The 17482-nt window shown below is 33.1% G+C and overlaps 2 protein-coding genes across 2 annotated transcripts; one reads left to right on the top strand and one right to left on the bottom strand.

Annotated features, from left to right (window-relative positions):
* The first annotated feature begins 1095 nt into the window (after positions 1-1095).
* LOC101512336 (outer envelope membrane protein 7) lies at positions 1096-1500 on the top strand. Its single transcript, XM_004485961.4, has one exon. It carries the CDS (start codon positions 1148-1150, stop codon positions 1367-1369), a length of 222 nt encoding a protein of 73 aa, XP_004486018.1. The 5' UTR covers positions 1096-1147; the 3' UTR covers positions 1370-1500.
* Positions 1501-4796: 3296 nt separating this feature from the next.
* Positions 4797-16939, bottom strand: LOC101512663 (cullin-4). Its single transcript, XM_004485962.4, is given in 18 exon segments — positions 4797-5105; positions 5712-5792; positions 6597-6677; positions 6860-6940; positions 7043-7180; positions 7293-7424; positions 7533-7593; positions 7693-7799; positions 8749-8802; positions 8897-8930; positions 8932-8993; positions 9143-9268; positions 12108-12395; positions 12485-12607; positions 13084-13264; positions 15177-15523; positions 15647-15762; positions 16529-16939. Coding segments are annotated over 18 exon segments (2361 nt in total). The 5' UTR covers positions 16764-16939; the 3' UTR covers positions 4797-4991.
* Between the last annotated feature and the right edge of the window lie 543 nt (positions 16940-17482).

Consider the following 17482-nt stretch of genomic DNA (forward strand, 5'->3'; position numbering starts at 1 on the left):
TTCTTGGTTCGTTAAATATAATCATGTTAGTCAAGTTGATTCTTTCTATTAATATATATAAATAAATAAATAAAAGCTAACTTTTGTTATCTTATCCATATCACTCATCTTTAAACTAAAAAATCTAGAAATCTATAATCTCTTTCAATTTAAAAACCTAAAAGATCATTGCTCTTCAGCAATCTCAAATATGTTTTTTAATTACTCGATTCATATTACTTTATGGTCGTGCTAGAATTTTCTTTCAAATTTACGGATTCAATGTACTTAAATTTGAGTTTTTATTTTTATTTTTATTGGTGTTTTGCTTTAAGTATATTTCTGTTTTTATGTACGTTTATAGTTGTCACATAAGGTGGTGTTTTAAATTTGTTTTTATGTATATGCTTAACTTACAAATTCTTTTTATTTTAAGATTGTGTTTGGATTTCATGCCCAACACTCATTTGATGTCATTTTCTCTTTATTTTGCTTTTGATGAGTTTTTTTTTTTTAAGATTTGAGGTTGAGATAAAAAATTATAGGTGATGAATATTTTTGAGTTTTCTAAATGAAGGAGTAATGAATATGTGGGTTTGGATAATGTAGGTGATAAATTTATATTTTTTATTTTAAAAAATTTCTTTGAAACAAAATTAAGGAATATATTTGTTGATTCATATGAGAACTCTAAAGAAGAAAGAATGAATTTATTTGATTTTTCATGTTTCTAAGTTTGAATGATATGAATTTGAATTTATGACTTATAGATTTGTTAGTTTGTGGATTTGAAAATCATAAATTTGATAAATTTTTTGGGTTTTTAGATTGAATGAACACATAAATTTTTGAATTTATAGGTTTGAAGATAAGTGAGGTAAAAAATAAAATAAAATTCAAAACTTTTATATAAATTACCATAAAGAACAAATCTGACTAATATAAATATTGAACCAAAACGAAAAAAAAAATTAAGATTAAAATTAAGCCAAAAAATAAATTAAAAAACAAAAAAAAGTAATTTAGTCGAAATAGAATAGCCCAGGCCCAAACTTTATCGGGCCAAGTTAGGGGCCCATTTTGAACGATGATCGATAGAAGATAGCTTCAAATTCAACGGAGAGAGAGAGAGAGAGAGAGAGAGAGAGAGAGAGAAGAGGAAGAAGGGATGGGAGCAATAACAAGTGCAGTGATAGCAGTGGTAGCGGTTCTTCTAGGTTGGATCACCATCGAGATCGCATGTAAACCTTGTCTCCAACAAGGTCGTGAAGCCATCGATCGCAACCTCAATCCAGATTATGATCCCGACGACGACGACGTTCGAGCACCACTAAACCCTCATCCCTCCCCCGCCCCCTCCGCCTCCTCCACCACCGTTAAATCCGTTTGAAAACCTATCAACCCCTCTATGGTATTCACTTTTTATCTTCAACAACAACAAAAATGATTTTTTTTGTATTTTGCTTATTGTATAATGTATTTGATTTGAGAATAGTATTTTCAATGCTTGCTTAACTAGCATATCTATTGTTTTGCTTCACAAATTCCTCTCTAATTGTCAATGTATAATAATAATAATTAAATTCAATAGTTTTTTTTTTCGTTTTGGAAATAAAAGTGTTTCTTTCAATAGGGATTGAATAAATTGTGCAAGCAACCGACAAAATGAAAAGTTGTATAATAATAGAGTGATCGATAATGTAATGTTGGGGATTTTTGCTTTTATTACTAGTTGTTAATTTCTTACTTTCAACTGAAACTCAAGCAAAGTTGTGTTCTGCATAAGATGTTAAAGGGAGACAAGTTTATGGAACAGAATGTCGAATGCTATCATGTCTTATGGAAGGTTTTTGGTTTGAGAACCTAATTTTGGTCATTTTGAAGCAACCTAGTGCCTGAATTTCTATTTGCTTATAAAAATAGATATACATAAATGTTTATACTATAAGAAGTTAAAAAAGTTTAAACTATGTTTATATCACCTTTAAAATGGTAGACAATCATATGGCATATGTTTTGATATACCAACTGCTTATAAAAAAATTGCATTAGTTATTTGGTTTCTTTCAAAACTTCATATCGCATGGCATTATATTTTATTTGAATATAATGCCTTTTATTTTAAAATGCATTTAAAGAATTTTTTTTCTTCTTATGCTCTTGTGCATTCAAAGAGTTTACTCTTAGAGACTTTTCGGAGTCAGAAAAAATCTCTGAGCTTCAAAGCTTTTCCTAGAAAAAGCATAGTTTTTTTTTAAATGGATTCATGTTTAAAATATTTTGTTGCTATGCAAAAGCTTTAATTGCTGGATTATACTTTCATCGATATATTCATCCCGAAGAGCTTAAGCCTTCAGTAAAAGCGTTGTATTCAATATCAACTACAAACATTGTAGATTTCTCTTCGAAAAGATGGAGGCTTTGAAATACAGAAACGTGCGTAAGCATAATAGTAAAGGAGGAAAACTTCGGAAGCTAAGATTTTATTAAAATGGAGGCAACCACATATAGAAGAGAAGTTTGCATCCATTAAAATTAGTAAACATAGATCTCGAGGTTATTTTTATTTAACAAAAGTAATAATTTTGTCATTTAAGTTTTTTTTTTTGTTTGTTAAAGTTTATTCCTTTAAATTTAACTCAATTTTGTTAAATTATAATTCAAATAGTCTAGTGAATTGACTATAACTTTACGAGTCAATGAAATTAATGGTATTAATTATGTGAATAGTTTTTTATTACCAAATTTTTAGAGACTATATATGTATATAAATGTTGTAGAAAAATAAAAAAATAGACTATTTATAAGGCTTGATGATTTTTTATAAAGAATTAACATGACAGATTTATTATTGTAAAATTTGATAGAATTTTTAATGATAAGATGTTTTTAATTGCACTAATTGTTATTTAAAATAAAATAAATGATTAACAATATAAACATAATGTAATTTAAAGAATTGAATTAAGGATCTAAACGGAGACTAAGTTAACCTTAAAAAAAGTAAAAACTTTAAAGATCTAAATGAAAATTAAGCTAAACTTATAGGACATACATTTAAAAAAAAAAAAAAAAGATCAAATTTTTATTTTTATGAAATATAAATAATTTAAGGATGTATTTTGCCTTTAAATTAATGAATTCACAACCACATCAAACACCTTAACCTATAATTTTGATTTCTCCTGCAACTTGTTGAACTTTCAACACATTTTCACTTTATACCTGTTAGGTATGAATAAATTAAAAGATAAGCTTAAAACATGAGTTATACTATTCACCCGTACCTCGGTTACATACTGCAAAATATTATTTATAAAAAAAATAAAATTAAGATAAGGGCATATTTTAGTTTAAGGTAGAGAGACCATAGAACTTGATGAACACTTAGCATAGAAGTTTCAATTTATTATTAGTAAAAATGATTCTAAATGATTTTGTTCAAACAATTTTGAAAATTGAAACTTTTGCTCTTATCAAACCTTGTTGTCAATTAACAAGTATTTAGAGAGAAAAAAAATGTTAACAATAGACTCTATAACATACATTTTTTTATTGTTTTCTATTCTATTGATTGAAATTAACATGAATTTTACCAAAATTATTTGAAGTTCACATAATTTGATCAAACTAATGTGAATTTAAACCAACAAAAAAGTGTGTTGGAATATGCGTGTTGCTGGCAATCAATATCTTAAATTCTAAAAGTATTTTTTAAATCTAACCATTCATTTGGAGCGCATAAATGTCTACACAAGCGAAGACTCTGATGATATCAATAGAAAGAGACACACGTGAAGGTGATTGTTATAGTGACTCCTGACGGTAGAGTGACCTGTCTCAAAGTGAGGTCACACGAATCATAGCCGGAGCGACGGATAGAGTCAATTGGATGGTCAAAAGAGGATAACTAGATGCCCGATTAGTTCTAGGATAAAAGGACTTGTAAATTTATAAAAAATTTGATCTGTAACTTGTTACCTGATTAATCTCAACCCTTAAATATTTTACAACTTACCTTGTTGGTCCACTCGTAAATCTCTCAATTGGTTGTCCTCTTAGACGGCACATATTTTCTGTTATTAAATACTCATCACAAGGCCAACTTTTTCGTGGTCAAAATGTGGACCTCCAGTTCAACCGGTGACATCAAATTTTTATAAGAGTTTTTGGACGTTATGCTTATCTGACAGTCAAGGAAGATATGTTCAAGATGAGGCAACGAGAACGTTTAGTGGTCTAGTGAGCCTTACATTGTCACATGTGAAGATACCTCGTGCTTTTGGTGGTTCATGATCGGACATATTACCTAATTCGACTTTGGTGTGACAGCACTGGTTGTTGCTCATGTAGCGCAACAACATCGCAAATACATGGGTTATGTGGATTGTCTAGCAGTGGAGGCAGGCGATAGTTACGGTGGGGCAATTCTTATCAGGGAATATGAAGGCGAGGCAAGCTTGCACTGGACAAGAAAGGCAGTTGGTACTTGTTGATGTCTCCGGTTATACAAGGCAATTCAAAGTTGAGGGCACTGATTAAAGAAAAATACATTGTGTAAAGGCCTTTGTTCACAATGGTTGTTTCTGGGCGAAGTCGCGGTGTTACTGTGGGCAGAGAGAGGTGCACAGTGACAACACTCCAGGATCGAAGTTTATAAGTTGGTGGGTAAAAGGCACAGTGGTGAAACAAGGGGAGGCTTGTTTACGTGCAGTAACCAGTTGAAGGAAAAGGCCATTGTTATAATATGAGGGTCCATTATGGAATCTCGGTCATTTTTGGGAATAACTTTGAATTTTCAAGAAAATAAAAGGAAATTCAAAGAGGAAAGTATGCTTTACAATTACAGTACCGTTGTCGATAAATGAAAGGGTAAAAAAGGGGAGGGTGGGATCCATTGTTACTGTACATATATATGACTAGGGAATAAACATCAAGCTTTTCCCGTGTCATTTTAAAATTTAAAAAAAAAACAAAAAGAAACTTTGAAATGTAAAATGAGGTAAAATATACTATGCCAGATAATTGTATACTTGAGGGTTGCCCTTGTCCCTTTCCAGATACTCTCTGTCAATCAGGCTTTCAATCCTTTTCTTCAAATCAGCTGGTTTAATAGGAAATTTGAGCTGTTCACAAAAGCAACAAAAAAAAAACTAAAATCAGTATTTATCCTAACAATCACAGAACAGTTTACACCTGAAACTAAAACAGCTCTGCAGCCTTTATCTGGGTGCACCCCCTTTCCCCAAGAGCCAACAGCTCAACAGTCGCTGTACTGGTGCAGTTGTTTAGAACATCCAAATGGTGGAACTCATTTTTGAGTACTTATATAGGTTCCACATATACATATCACTGATTTATATTTTTTTAATAATAGTACTTAATAAACACTCAATCCCTCTAATAAAATTTACATTTCAATATTAAAATCGTGTGGGAACCATGGAGAGAGTGCTTAATAAAGCATCTCTCCCCATAAGTGCCCATTTAATTGTCTCCCCAATCAAAGTAACTATTTGGTACCAAGCTTATTTAGCTAAGACTCCCCCATTGAGAATGGTATTAGAGATTTGGTTGCAGCATAACATATTTTAGAATATTATCAGTAGTAACTCTGCAAAGTAGCTTTGCCATCAATACTATTTTGATATTGAGGTGATGGAACGAAACTACTTGGGGACTCACACGGACTACAATTGCATTAAAGAAACAAAAGGTAGCAATGATGTCACCTGTTGGAAGAGTTCAGTAATAAGAAGTGTGTGACTAAGCACTTTCCTAGTCTTCATTATCCTCACAATAGCAGCATCAACCTGCAAATAAACCATGCCAACAAGGAAAACGTTAGGGATAATAATCATCATTAGATGTTCAGTACATAGATATTTTTTTTAATCTATCAGTATTCAGTACAGACATTCAAAACTCATCTTAGATACCTAAAATATTAGATGATATTGAATGAGTGTAATGGGATGTCCAATCATTCATAAATATCCAAGTTCAAATATTTAAATAATATTTTCCAATTTTGTGTACATAAATGCTATTATATATAGGTTTAAATATTTGCTGTCTTGCCAAATTCCTAAAATTTGATATTAGTCCCCCTTTCAAAAGGTAACCTGTTTTGTCCACCTACTTTTGAAATATGTCATTTGTAGTCCTTATGGCAAACTGTGAAGAGGGACTAAAACTGAATTTCAAGGGACCACAAATAACATTGAGGGGACGGAAACACATCATTTTTCAAAGGGGGGAACAAACAATAAATTTTAGGAATTTTTAATGAATTAAAAACATATTTCCTTAAATATATAACAATTTATTTAACCATGAAATTAACATAACACTTTCTTGCTAACATCTGTATTTCTAATGCTATTTTGTCTTGTATTACCACTAAGCCATTTTAACACTTCGTCTCATGCCACATCTACTCATTCATTTTATTATTTGATATATTTTGTGAAATAAATCTAATCGGAGTTAGATTGATACTCATTAAGAGTATAATGCCCAAGTAAGGTTCTTTAGGATTTGAAGGTGCATTACATTCGCCTTTACATCCTTGGAAGTCTGAGCTAGAAGGAAGCTTTTAAGAAAAGAAAAATGACCTGATATTGTCGATCTTGGAAAACTCTTTCAGTGGTGCTTGTGTTCTCCTCCACTGTTTCCTTCAACTGAATTGCATTCACCTGCACTCAGTAACACCAAAATTAGTTTGAATACGAACCTCGGTCATAATTTTAGAGAAGTAACCCACTACAGACATTGATAATTGCAAAGGACTAAACTACGGCAATCACAATTAAAACCCAAATGAAAGTTTGAAATCAGTTAATCTGGTGCCTTTTGTAGCAGGCAATGGCTATGGTACCTTTATACGGTAAAGAGGAGCGGTAAATGTATCATTAAAAACAAACGAGTCATCATCGTCCACATCTCTACCCTTTGGCATCTGTTGTGTGTCCAATAAAAAGTCAACATAAAGAAATTAAAAGAGAACATATTATAACAAATTCTATAAACTGATTAATTCTGCAAATGATTACAAACAAACCTTTTGTAGCACACGAACTTTTCCACAAGCAAGTGATTGCAGAGTCCTTCTTAGTTCCTTGTCCTCAATACCAGTAGAGTCCTTCATATCTTGAAAGCTTAATTTCTCAGCATCGTTGAATAGCATCAGAACAACAGTCTGGAGCAAAGTCAGGCATGCATAATTAATTCCCAAAAAATGTACACAAAACAAGATAGACAAATGAAACTATAAAAAAAAAAAAAAAAATAATGGCTTTATAAAGGCCAACCTGAAATAGTGAGACAGCCAACTCCTTTTTTCCTTTGGGAAAGTCTGCCTTTAGGACACAGTGACCTAATGAATTTTGCCACATCAGACGTCTTCCACTATATTTGCTTAGATAGAACTCTTTAAAAATATCCTGAAGAAGGAATAAAGGAAACAACCATGTCAAAGGAAGTTACTTCATGTATCAAGAATGCCAATTGCTAACAGTTAAAAGAGCATTCATTTATGGCTTATGCTGAACCTGGTAAACATTCAATTCATGAGGAAGTCTGACATCCATGGGTGGATATGTTGGCCAGTACCTGCAGTCGTCAAACAATTATTATAAGATTCTGTGGAAAATAGAAGCACCTTAACATTACTGATGCTAACAGATAAGAAAGGGGAAATAAAATGCTTACCCAGTAGTCAAGACATGAACACTCATTTCAATCCCTGATGGGAGTTTTGTTCGCGCCTGAGATGACTGTTTGAACGACTCATTTATTTCTTTTGATAATTCAATGTCCTGTATCAGAATAATTTTTAAGATAATTGTAAAAAAACAAAGAATAAAAGCTATAGTTTATGAAATTTGTCAGATTATTGTCATTAAAGAACTTGATCATATATAATACTACTATAAATTAGAGAAAATGATGTATTATTGATGAAAGTCTTCCCAACTCAGTGGTGGTACCAATGAAGTACCACAACCAGTTCAGGGGAGAACAAAATAAATACACAGCATAGTAATGTCTAACCTTCAAGGTACTTGAGACCTAGACTCCCTCTCAAACTCTATTCCTGAAACACTCATAATTGTCATCTCAATTACTAGTATCTAATTAGAGTGTCATATCCCCGCTCTCTAACCAAACGCCTTAACTAACTGATCCCATCTAATTAATTGGGTGGGGATACTTACATGTTATTCATAAAGTAGTTATATAAAACTATGACACCCAAACATATGATCAACATAAGGACTTTAATCAAAGAAAAATACCAAATTCCTGTTCATTCAGCATCTTCAATATACGAGTGATAGGTCATTTGTTGGCTGTCTCATAAATGTTTGTTTGACGAGCAAAAGAAATTTATAATTGATGCATAACAATGCTCTGTCGTAGATTTTAAAACGCATACAGAAGTCTACTAAGGGAGAAGAGTAACACTATCCTTCGAAAGCATGTTAAATATTGTTTATCGGCTCTTCAAGTATTGCAAATAAATTGTAAAGCAACAAATTTTATATGGGTGAAGAAGTTTTTTATTCAAAATCAAAGTTAAACCTCACAGCCGAATCATAAATGTGACCACAGGCCGTAAAAGATAATCTCTCACCAGGTTAGAATTCCCAAAGAAAAAGAAATGGGAAAAAACTGAGGTTGGTATATATGATTTTGATCCAGTCCATGCCAACCAGAAGCCTAATAAAATGTCTTAAAGCTTTAAACTAATTCAAAGATATATACCTTAAACATTCCTTCCAGTTTGTTTGTAAACTGACTGCCACACTCAGTCTTCAACTGCATTGATGAAAGGGAATCATCATGTTAATAAAAGTTTGCTGAGGAGCCATCTAATTATTTCAAAAGTTAAATGGAAAAGATGGGCCTTAACCTTGGAGATCATGGATTTCTCTGCGTCAATAGAAATTTCCTAACAGTAGTCTTTTAGCAAGATCTTTCTTATAAAATGCCTCAAACACATCCTTGCCCTTTAACAATAAAACGTCAAGTAATCTTGCCAGTGTCAGTATGGAAGAAAAAATATCAGTAGAAGTGCATCATATCACCACAAGCATCAATGAAACATACAGGAAACAAGGTGATTGTTAGCTGCTCCACAATGAAACATTATGCTTACCTGGATGAACCTGAATAAAACCAGGACTTTATCAAGTGTACCCTCTAATTCCTCTTCTGAAGTACCCTTATTACCCGCACGAAGTTTATCATCCAAAAATTTCGCAATCAACTCTGCAGGTCGGTTCTGCCATGTAAAAGAAAGGTAACAGTCAGTTAACCGCAGATCACATATAATAAAACCCACATGAGAGTATATTTAACCGCAAATCACATAACAGTCAGTCAGACCAAGAAGCACATGTTAGCTATTTAATAAAGCCCTCTCAAGGAAAAAATATTGTCCTTAAAATAAATATAGACCTAAAAAAAATATAGACCAAGAAGCAGCACTGGCTGACAGAGATATTTAATAACAAGAATCTGAATGATGGAAACCCAAAAATACTTAAAAATTTTGTTTTATTGATATAAGCAAGAAAACAGAAACTGATCACACAAGGAACTGATCCTTCTACGGTTCTACCCTCGGTACTGCTAGATCCCAAAGCCAAAATCTGGGCCAGGTCCTGGATCATGCAAAAAACAAGCCCACCTAAAATATGGCTCAAGTACTCTAGGAGAAGAGAAGTAAGAAAACAAATGGGCAGAATTAGTAATAGGGAAGTTATATACCAGGACAGAGTTATAAGGAGTTATTGATAGGGAAGTTATATACCAGGACAGAGTTATAAGGAGTTATTGATAGGGAAGTTATATACCAGGACAGAGTTATAAGGAGTTATTGATAGGGAAGTTATATACCAGGACAGAGTTATAAGGAGTTATTGATAGGGAAGTTATATACCAGGACAGAGTTATAAGGAGTTATTGATAGGGAAGTTATATACCAGGACAGTTATAAGGAGTTATTGATAGGGCAGTTATGTAACAGTTATTCAAGTATATGTGATGTAGTTGCCAGGAGGGTTTGTGAAAGTTTCTGGTGTGCATTCTGATTTTCTTTTGTAAGGTTGAGAACCTTTTTCTAAAAGGAGAGCCTTGGCTCTAAAGCTGGTATGGAAGTTCATCTACCGGACTTGTGTGTTGTTTGTACTCTGAGGAGTTCAAGAATGTTTCTGCTTTAAACCCAATTATTGATCTGACTGGCCAGATTTGAGATGGATTGTGAGAATTGGAGAAATGATAAAGATGACAGATAGGGTTGATGTGTTGGAAGAAAGGACGGAAATTCAAGAGTTCAACATGAAGGACATCGTTAGGAACCCAAGAATTGGATTCCAATGATTTAGAGGAAGAACGCTAATATTTAGAAAAAAAGATAAGAAATAATAGGAGAGAATCTCTCAAAAGAAAATGACAAACAAGCGTGGATACAATCCTACAATGGTTAACACCACTCAATTTCTAAAGTTGCTAAAAGATACTTTCATAAAGAATGTAACCTTTATTTAAAGGTGCCACGTACACTCGGGATAAGAGAGGGTGGGGATCACTAACTAACTCAACCGACAAACATAATAGTCTAACTACTTATAACAATATCAACCAATAACTAATTCTCCTTTATTTAAGTCCTAACAATACATCCCTCTTCAAAACAACCTTGTCCTCAAGGTTGACATCTACTATATTCTTATAAAGTGTAATATTTGTAACAAGCTTTGGCTTCCCTTTTCCTTTCCACATACTCATTAAAATTAAGGTCTTGGCACCCTCCTGCAACACACTATCATTTAGACTATTGACACTTGTATCCCACCAAAGTAAGGAGCTATTACTCTCATTTGAATTGTTGTCACCTGGATCCCATTCCCACTGGTGGAGGGACACAGACCCACTGATCTCATGATCACCATTTGTCAAAGATTCAGCAACCAGATTATTATCACAATCCAAAGGTTCTTCTTGAGGCCAACCAAATGGAGTGGTGTTGTTCCGGATACCATATTCATCTCGGAAATTGGACCTGAGCTTCACAATAGTACTGTTGTTTGCATGGATATAGAATAAAGGGATTCTACCACAGACATAAATTGGACACTGCATAGGATGGTGGCTGACATGCAACAGCACGGAAACTATTTTTTTTTTTAAAGTTTAAATTTCAAGTTTTTAGCTACATATTAAGTTATTTGACTTCAAAATGCCGATATCTTGATGTTTGCAATGTTTCATCATCTAAAAAGTATAGTTTTTTATCTTAGGCTCTGTTTGGGAATTGGGGAGGGGAGGGTTTGGAAAAAAAGGAAGGAGGAATCGGAAAGTTAAGGAAGGCCCCAACTTGAATGGGGGATTTAATTTTCTTCATAATACAAAATCCCCCTAAGTTGGGGGAACTCAAAAGATGTATTGGAGGAGGATTTAGGAGAACTTAAATCAATTCTTCAAATTCTTTTCATCTCTTTATAATAATCTCAAAATTAAAAATATATTAGCCATATGCAACCCCCCCTACACATTCTCTACGAAAACACTTACTCAAATAAGACGAAATATTTCTGATAGAAACCAGAAATCTAAGACAAGAAACCAAAGTTTCAACAGAAGAAATGTGTTTATTAATAATTAAATTCAATGAGCCAAGCTCTTAGAGTGATGAAATTCTGGAATGCAGAAAAAGAAACTAAACCAGAGCATAACTCTTTCCCTCTCCTACCCTCTTCCCAAAGTCCTCCCCTCCTCTCCAAACTCCCAAATTAATTATTTATAACACATTTTAGTTAATGATTTGAAAGTAGGCCATCCCATTCACGATTTCACAACTATGAGCAATACCATCAGTCCACATGTGGCATACTTTTGAGTAGAAATGGGTTTTTTTTTTCCACGGAGTTCGTTGAGATTAATCAGTAAGGCAGTGGTAATCGTCAATATAAGGGAAAGGCTGCCGCAGACATGAAGGCACCAGATGAGTTGACCCAAATGTATTGGCTGGAGCTTTCAATCTTGAGATACTTCTAAACTTTCACCATGGAAACTAACTAACAACAGATATGGAAAAACAACAACAAAATGGTAAGTACCTGACGGAGATTGATAAGATGCTCAAATGCATCTTTAATGGTGTTACTGAATGCTTCATTCTTGACAAAGCTTTCTTCCCATGTTAAGTCAAGTGAAGCCTTAAATTCAAGAAGGGATGAAACCATGTCTTTATCTTTCTCCTCATCCATAACAATGCCCTGCCCAGTTTTCCTGATGTATGAACTAAGGGCCTGTCTCAGAGACTCAAGGGCATTGACCCTTGAAAAGAGTGAGTACATTCTTTGAAGGTCTTCAATACGATTTCCATCCATAAGCATAGAGAAACCCTGTAACATGAAATAAAATTGAAGCAATGAGGAAAAAATTAGAAGAAAATAAATCACTAGAGAAAACCCAAGATAGAGGTGATCAAAACCTTATCAAGAATGGCAGGTATATGACGTTCAAGAAGTTGCTTTTCTGCCGTTGCTATCAATGGCTTCTTAGTACTTGCATCTAAGTATATCAAACATCTTTCATGTTCCTCTTGCAATCTTGTCTGCAAAAATGAGTACCCAAAAACATCCCTACAGTGAGCATCAAGGTGGCACAAGGGAAGGGTTGAATATACAAAAAGGGATAATGTTTGAGGTAAAAATATCAGATAAAATTCTGATATGGCATGACATGAACTGTCTGTCAAAGAATCATGAAAAATAACTAAAGTTAACAAGATAACTCCTAGGAACAAGAGAAATTGAAGTGAAAGGACAGAATCAGAAGAATTGAATGTAGTCAATGTACTATTGAAAACTGAAAGAAACTGCAGGGTTTCCCCTCCAAAGGATCTCTCTTTTCACATACAATTATAAAAATGAAAGGAGGTACATGGCTCCATCTATTTTATTTCTCCATTTTACACATGATACTCCCCTCTAACTACGTACCCCTAACTGCTTTAACTTATTGGCTTCTCTAACTGTCCCTCTTCCCTAAGTCCTGACAATAATACAAGGGGATATAAAAAGTAAGCACCTCCACATGCTTCAAGTAGTCTGGAACATCTGATTGCTGCATGTATTTTACACCTTCAGTGGCATAAAACTCAGATGTACATTCAAGGAATGGCTTCTCAAAGCTTTCTGCATAAATTCCCAGAGCAGTAAACATCTTCAAAAGATGGTTTAGAAGAGTTCTGTCCACTGCTTCACCTAATCTGGAAAACAAGACAAAAGTACAAAATGTAATGTAAGCCGCACCACAAGATGAAGAATTTGATGGCCTTACTCAAACTCAGATGGATCAGCCGACTAAATTTTTCTATATTAATAAGAATTTAATGCGGAAAATCACAAATGATTATCTAAGAGAAAAGGAAGTATCTAAGTTCCTGGTATGAAGGTTGCTGCATTGAATTATACTTCTGTTGGGACATATTCTTTTCAATATAAAAAGATAGACTAGTCTATAGCACTCTAGCCCAACTCCATGCATCCTTAGATTTAGACTATTATTGTTCACTAAATCATCCTTTGTACCACACCAACCAAAAACAGCTCCAATACCAATATATTTTACAGCAGTAAAACTACAAGCATATGCATCCTTGGATTTAGACCACCAAGTCATTGTTCAATAAATTATCCTTTTAACCCCACCCAGTCATCCACTAACAAGTAACAACAGCTCCAATACCAACATATTTAACACCAGTAAAATTGCATGTATCTTTTAAAAGTTTGTTAGGGAACTTAGAAAGACTAGTTAGAATTTGAATAAGATCTGAATTGTCCATTCCTTATTTTCTGCTTTCTATTTTCCTAAATTGTAGCACAGATCAGTTCGTGTTTCCTAAGCAACTTAGCCTTTACATTATAGCACTGTATGACTCCATATGAATAAAAGAGAAAAATTATATCTATAAAAACTATACATTTAGTTACCCTTGACACGACATGCTCATTCGTCAGTTTGAAATTCACTTAGACCAGGAAAGGTGCAGGAAAATAAACTATCCTCTTGAGGTTAGTTAAAAATACAAGTATTTAACACGTATCCATGTCTCCTAATAATTGAATTTATTAATATGTATTCCAAAACTAAATGAGAAAATTACACTGCAAGAAGAATACAAGGCCTTATATTATGCAATGTATGCAAAAGATGTCACTGGCCAAGACTCGGAAGACTCCTTGCAATTTATAGTGACTATCCTTGCCAGGACCCCTCCTAGACTAACAGTTATTTCTGAATTCTAAAAATAATTCTAGATTATTTCTTTTTCTTCCAATCCAATTCTTCCTTTACAAAAGGCTATATAAAATAAAGGGATCCTAATTGATAAGACCATAACATTTACGCCAATTGATAGAAATCAAAAGTGGCACTTACTAAAAAGAATTATATGTACCGGAATCTTATCAAGACAAAGAAACTATAAGTAATTCAAATTTTCAAAAATATAAAGTATCCAAATGAGCAAATCCTAATTAACAGAAATTTAAAATTAAAAGGATGAGCAAATTCTAACCCCTCTAGACCTCTCCAACCTGCATCTCATGTGCAACAAGGGATTATACCTGCTTTTGAGAATAAAAAGAAACACGAGTGGCCACCCTAGGTCATTTTGCAAACTTCAAAACTAAATGGCCACTCCTCTGGATTTGTATAGCAATCACACAAAACAAGTCTGAAATATTTTTCAACGTGAACAAATGAAAAAATATCATAATTATAACATCCTTAGTTCAAAACATCTTACAATTCTAACTGAAAGGATATAAAATATATAGGAAGGGAACCGATAGTGCTTAGCATAACAATCATATCAGTAATTTTATATTGGAGAACGATACTATCATGATCAATGATATCATTATTAGCAAGTAGATTTTGCATGTGTGCATATCATTAGATACAGAAACAACTTTTGAGGAATTGGAGCAGAAACATAAAAACTAAGATAAAATTAGTGCAATAAAAAGAGGCAACAAAATACACTCTCCAAACCCACCCATGATCCATACATACATGAATTGAAGTATGGAACGTTTGATCGGTGACATGAATGTATATAAAGAAGGTCTACCGGTCATTTTCAAAAGTGAGATTGCAAAAATTGGTTTTACCTTTCACTTTCAATCAATCGTAGAAGACCAGTAACAGTTTTATGTTGAACTTCAGGAGACAGTGAAAGATGTTTGCGGAAAAGTTGTAGGCCCATGTCCCATAATGACCTTACATTTGGTGTTTGCTTCACATATGTCCTATCCAGATACAAGGCTATATCACGAATCATCAACATTTGATCACAGAGGTCCTGCCAACATCTCTCAACTAGATAAAGAAATACGACCAAATCCGGGCTTTGTCCAACCAAAGACTGCAGTGCTGCCGATATGTGTACTTCACACTCCTTTTCAATCCGTTCATAAAGATTTCCACCCATTTTATAACTGCAAAGACTACTCACGGCCTGTGGAGATTATGAGTTTACCATTTAATGCCCATAAACTAATGCACACTAAATATAATCTAGGCTAAATAAACCACTTAACCAAAATAATAGAATAAAGAATTAGAAAATGTCAATGATTACCTGATAAAGATTCTCCTTCTCACAAGAGTTAGGTTGCTTCAAAAATATAGCACAAATAGCAGACTTTAGATTTGCCCATGTCTCCTCCTCAAAATTAGTAGGTAGTGTTGGTTTAGCTTCAAAAAGAAAACAGGGAAGTACAAAAAAGAAATTTAGAAGGCATCATATTCGTAAAATAAACATTCGATGTCAATGGATTTTCAAAACAACACAGGACAGGAGAACTAGAAATACATTCCATTTCCAAATCACTAAAATAAACTCACTCTACTGGCACATTCTATACACAGTCTCAACATAATAACAAAAATACATAATATATTCAAAGGTTCCGGCACAGATTCTAGATAAACGGTGATAAAATATAAACATCACCGTACTAAATCACATCCAATTAAAATTTAATTGCAGCTCAACCTACAAAAACAATTTTAGAAATGCAAACAAATAAATAACCTAAAAAAATAAAAATAGATATATCAAAACCAAACTCACTGCATAAATCAAATTGTCATCATAATATAGCTAACTCAACACAATCACAACACTACTCATTCATTCAGCAGCATCTAAGAAATACAGAATCAGCCTCCACTAAAAATGAAAGAAAAGAAAAACACATGCAATCTTAGATTCAAAAACTGTTTCTAACTACGCATAGTGTTCACAAAAGAAACCCTCACTCAAGATCGCGTTTCACTTACAAGTACTAAAACGAGTGAAGAATCTAACGAAGTAATTAAATAACAAATTAGTGATCGATAAACGCAATTGAAGGTGTATTGAATCAAATAATAAGCTGAAGAAACGAAAAATTGAAAAAAATGGAAAGGATTGAAAAACCCTGGAAAAGAAAACTGAAGAGAGAGAGAGAGAGAGGACCTTTGTGGAATTTGATGAGAAGCTTCTTAAGGGGTTGAGGAGGAGTAGCTTTCTTGCGAGAGAGATTAGCAGCCATAACGGAACGAGCATTAGATTTGAGATCGTCGTCTAACGGCATGGAAAGAGAAGAAGGGTCTAAAACGGCGTCGTCGTGATGTTGTTGTTGGGAATGAGACTTAAATTTTTTCATAGAGGTTGAAGTAGCGCCGCTAGAACGTTTGGTGGGGAGAGACATGAAATGAAATCAAACTCAGTTTAGCGACTCGTCTCAACACACCATTTTGTTTTTGTGTTTCTCTCTTTCTCTGTCAATTCAATTCGCACTTCGCATCCAATACAAAAAATATAAAATAAAAAAAAGCCCAGATCGAGCCTTCAGATGATGCCGTAGAATGGCGCACACACATAACTAGGGATAGGAATCGGTATCGGTTTAACTAATATTTTACGGATTTTTATTATTGGATATCTGTGGAAATTAATTTTTAAGTAAAAAATCATTTATGTGCAAACAATTTTTTAAAAATTGTGTAGAATTTTCTTTTGTCATTGCAAAAAATAGTAACATATATATCAGCATTAATACATTGACACATAAATAAAATGTATATTTCATTTCAAAAATTATTGATACATAAAAAAAAGTATTACATCATATTTATTTACTAATTTATTGTCAAATACAGATATTTATGATACTGATTTTATTACATCTGTATCTATATTAATTAACTAACAAATAGTCAAACTATTAATTTATTTTAGGTTAAATAGCATTCCTTTAATTTAATTTCAATTTCAGTTAACATTTTAGTCATTATCTTAGTTTTTCTCAATTTAGTATTTTATTTTAATTTTAAGTGATAATTTTATCTTTTATATTTTAAAATATCAACAATGTTATCTTTTTTTTTTTTTTACAAAAATACAAAAAATCCATCAAATTTTTCAAAT

The sequence above is a fragment of the Cicer arietinum genome, chromosome 1, assembly GCF_000331145.2.
Source record: "Cicer arietinum cultivar CDC Frontier isolate Library 1 chromosome 1, Cicar.CDCFrontier_v2.0, whole genome shotgun sequence".
Classification (NCBI taxonomy): Eukaryota; Viridiplantae; Streptophyta; class Magnoliopsida; order Fabales; family Fabaceae; genus Cicer; species Cicer arietinum.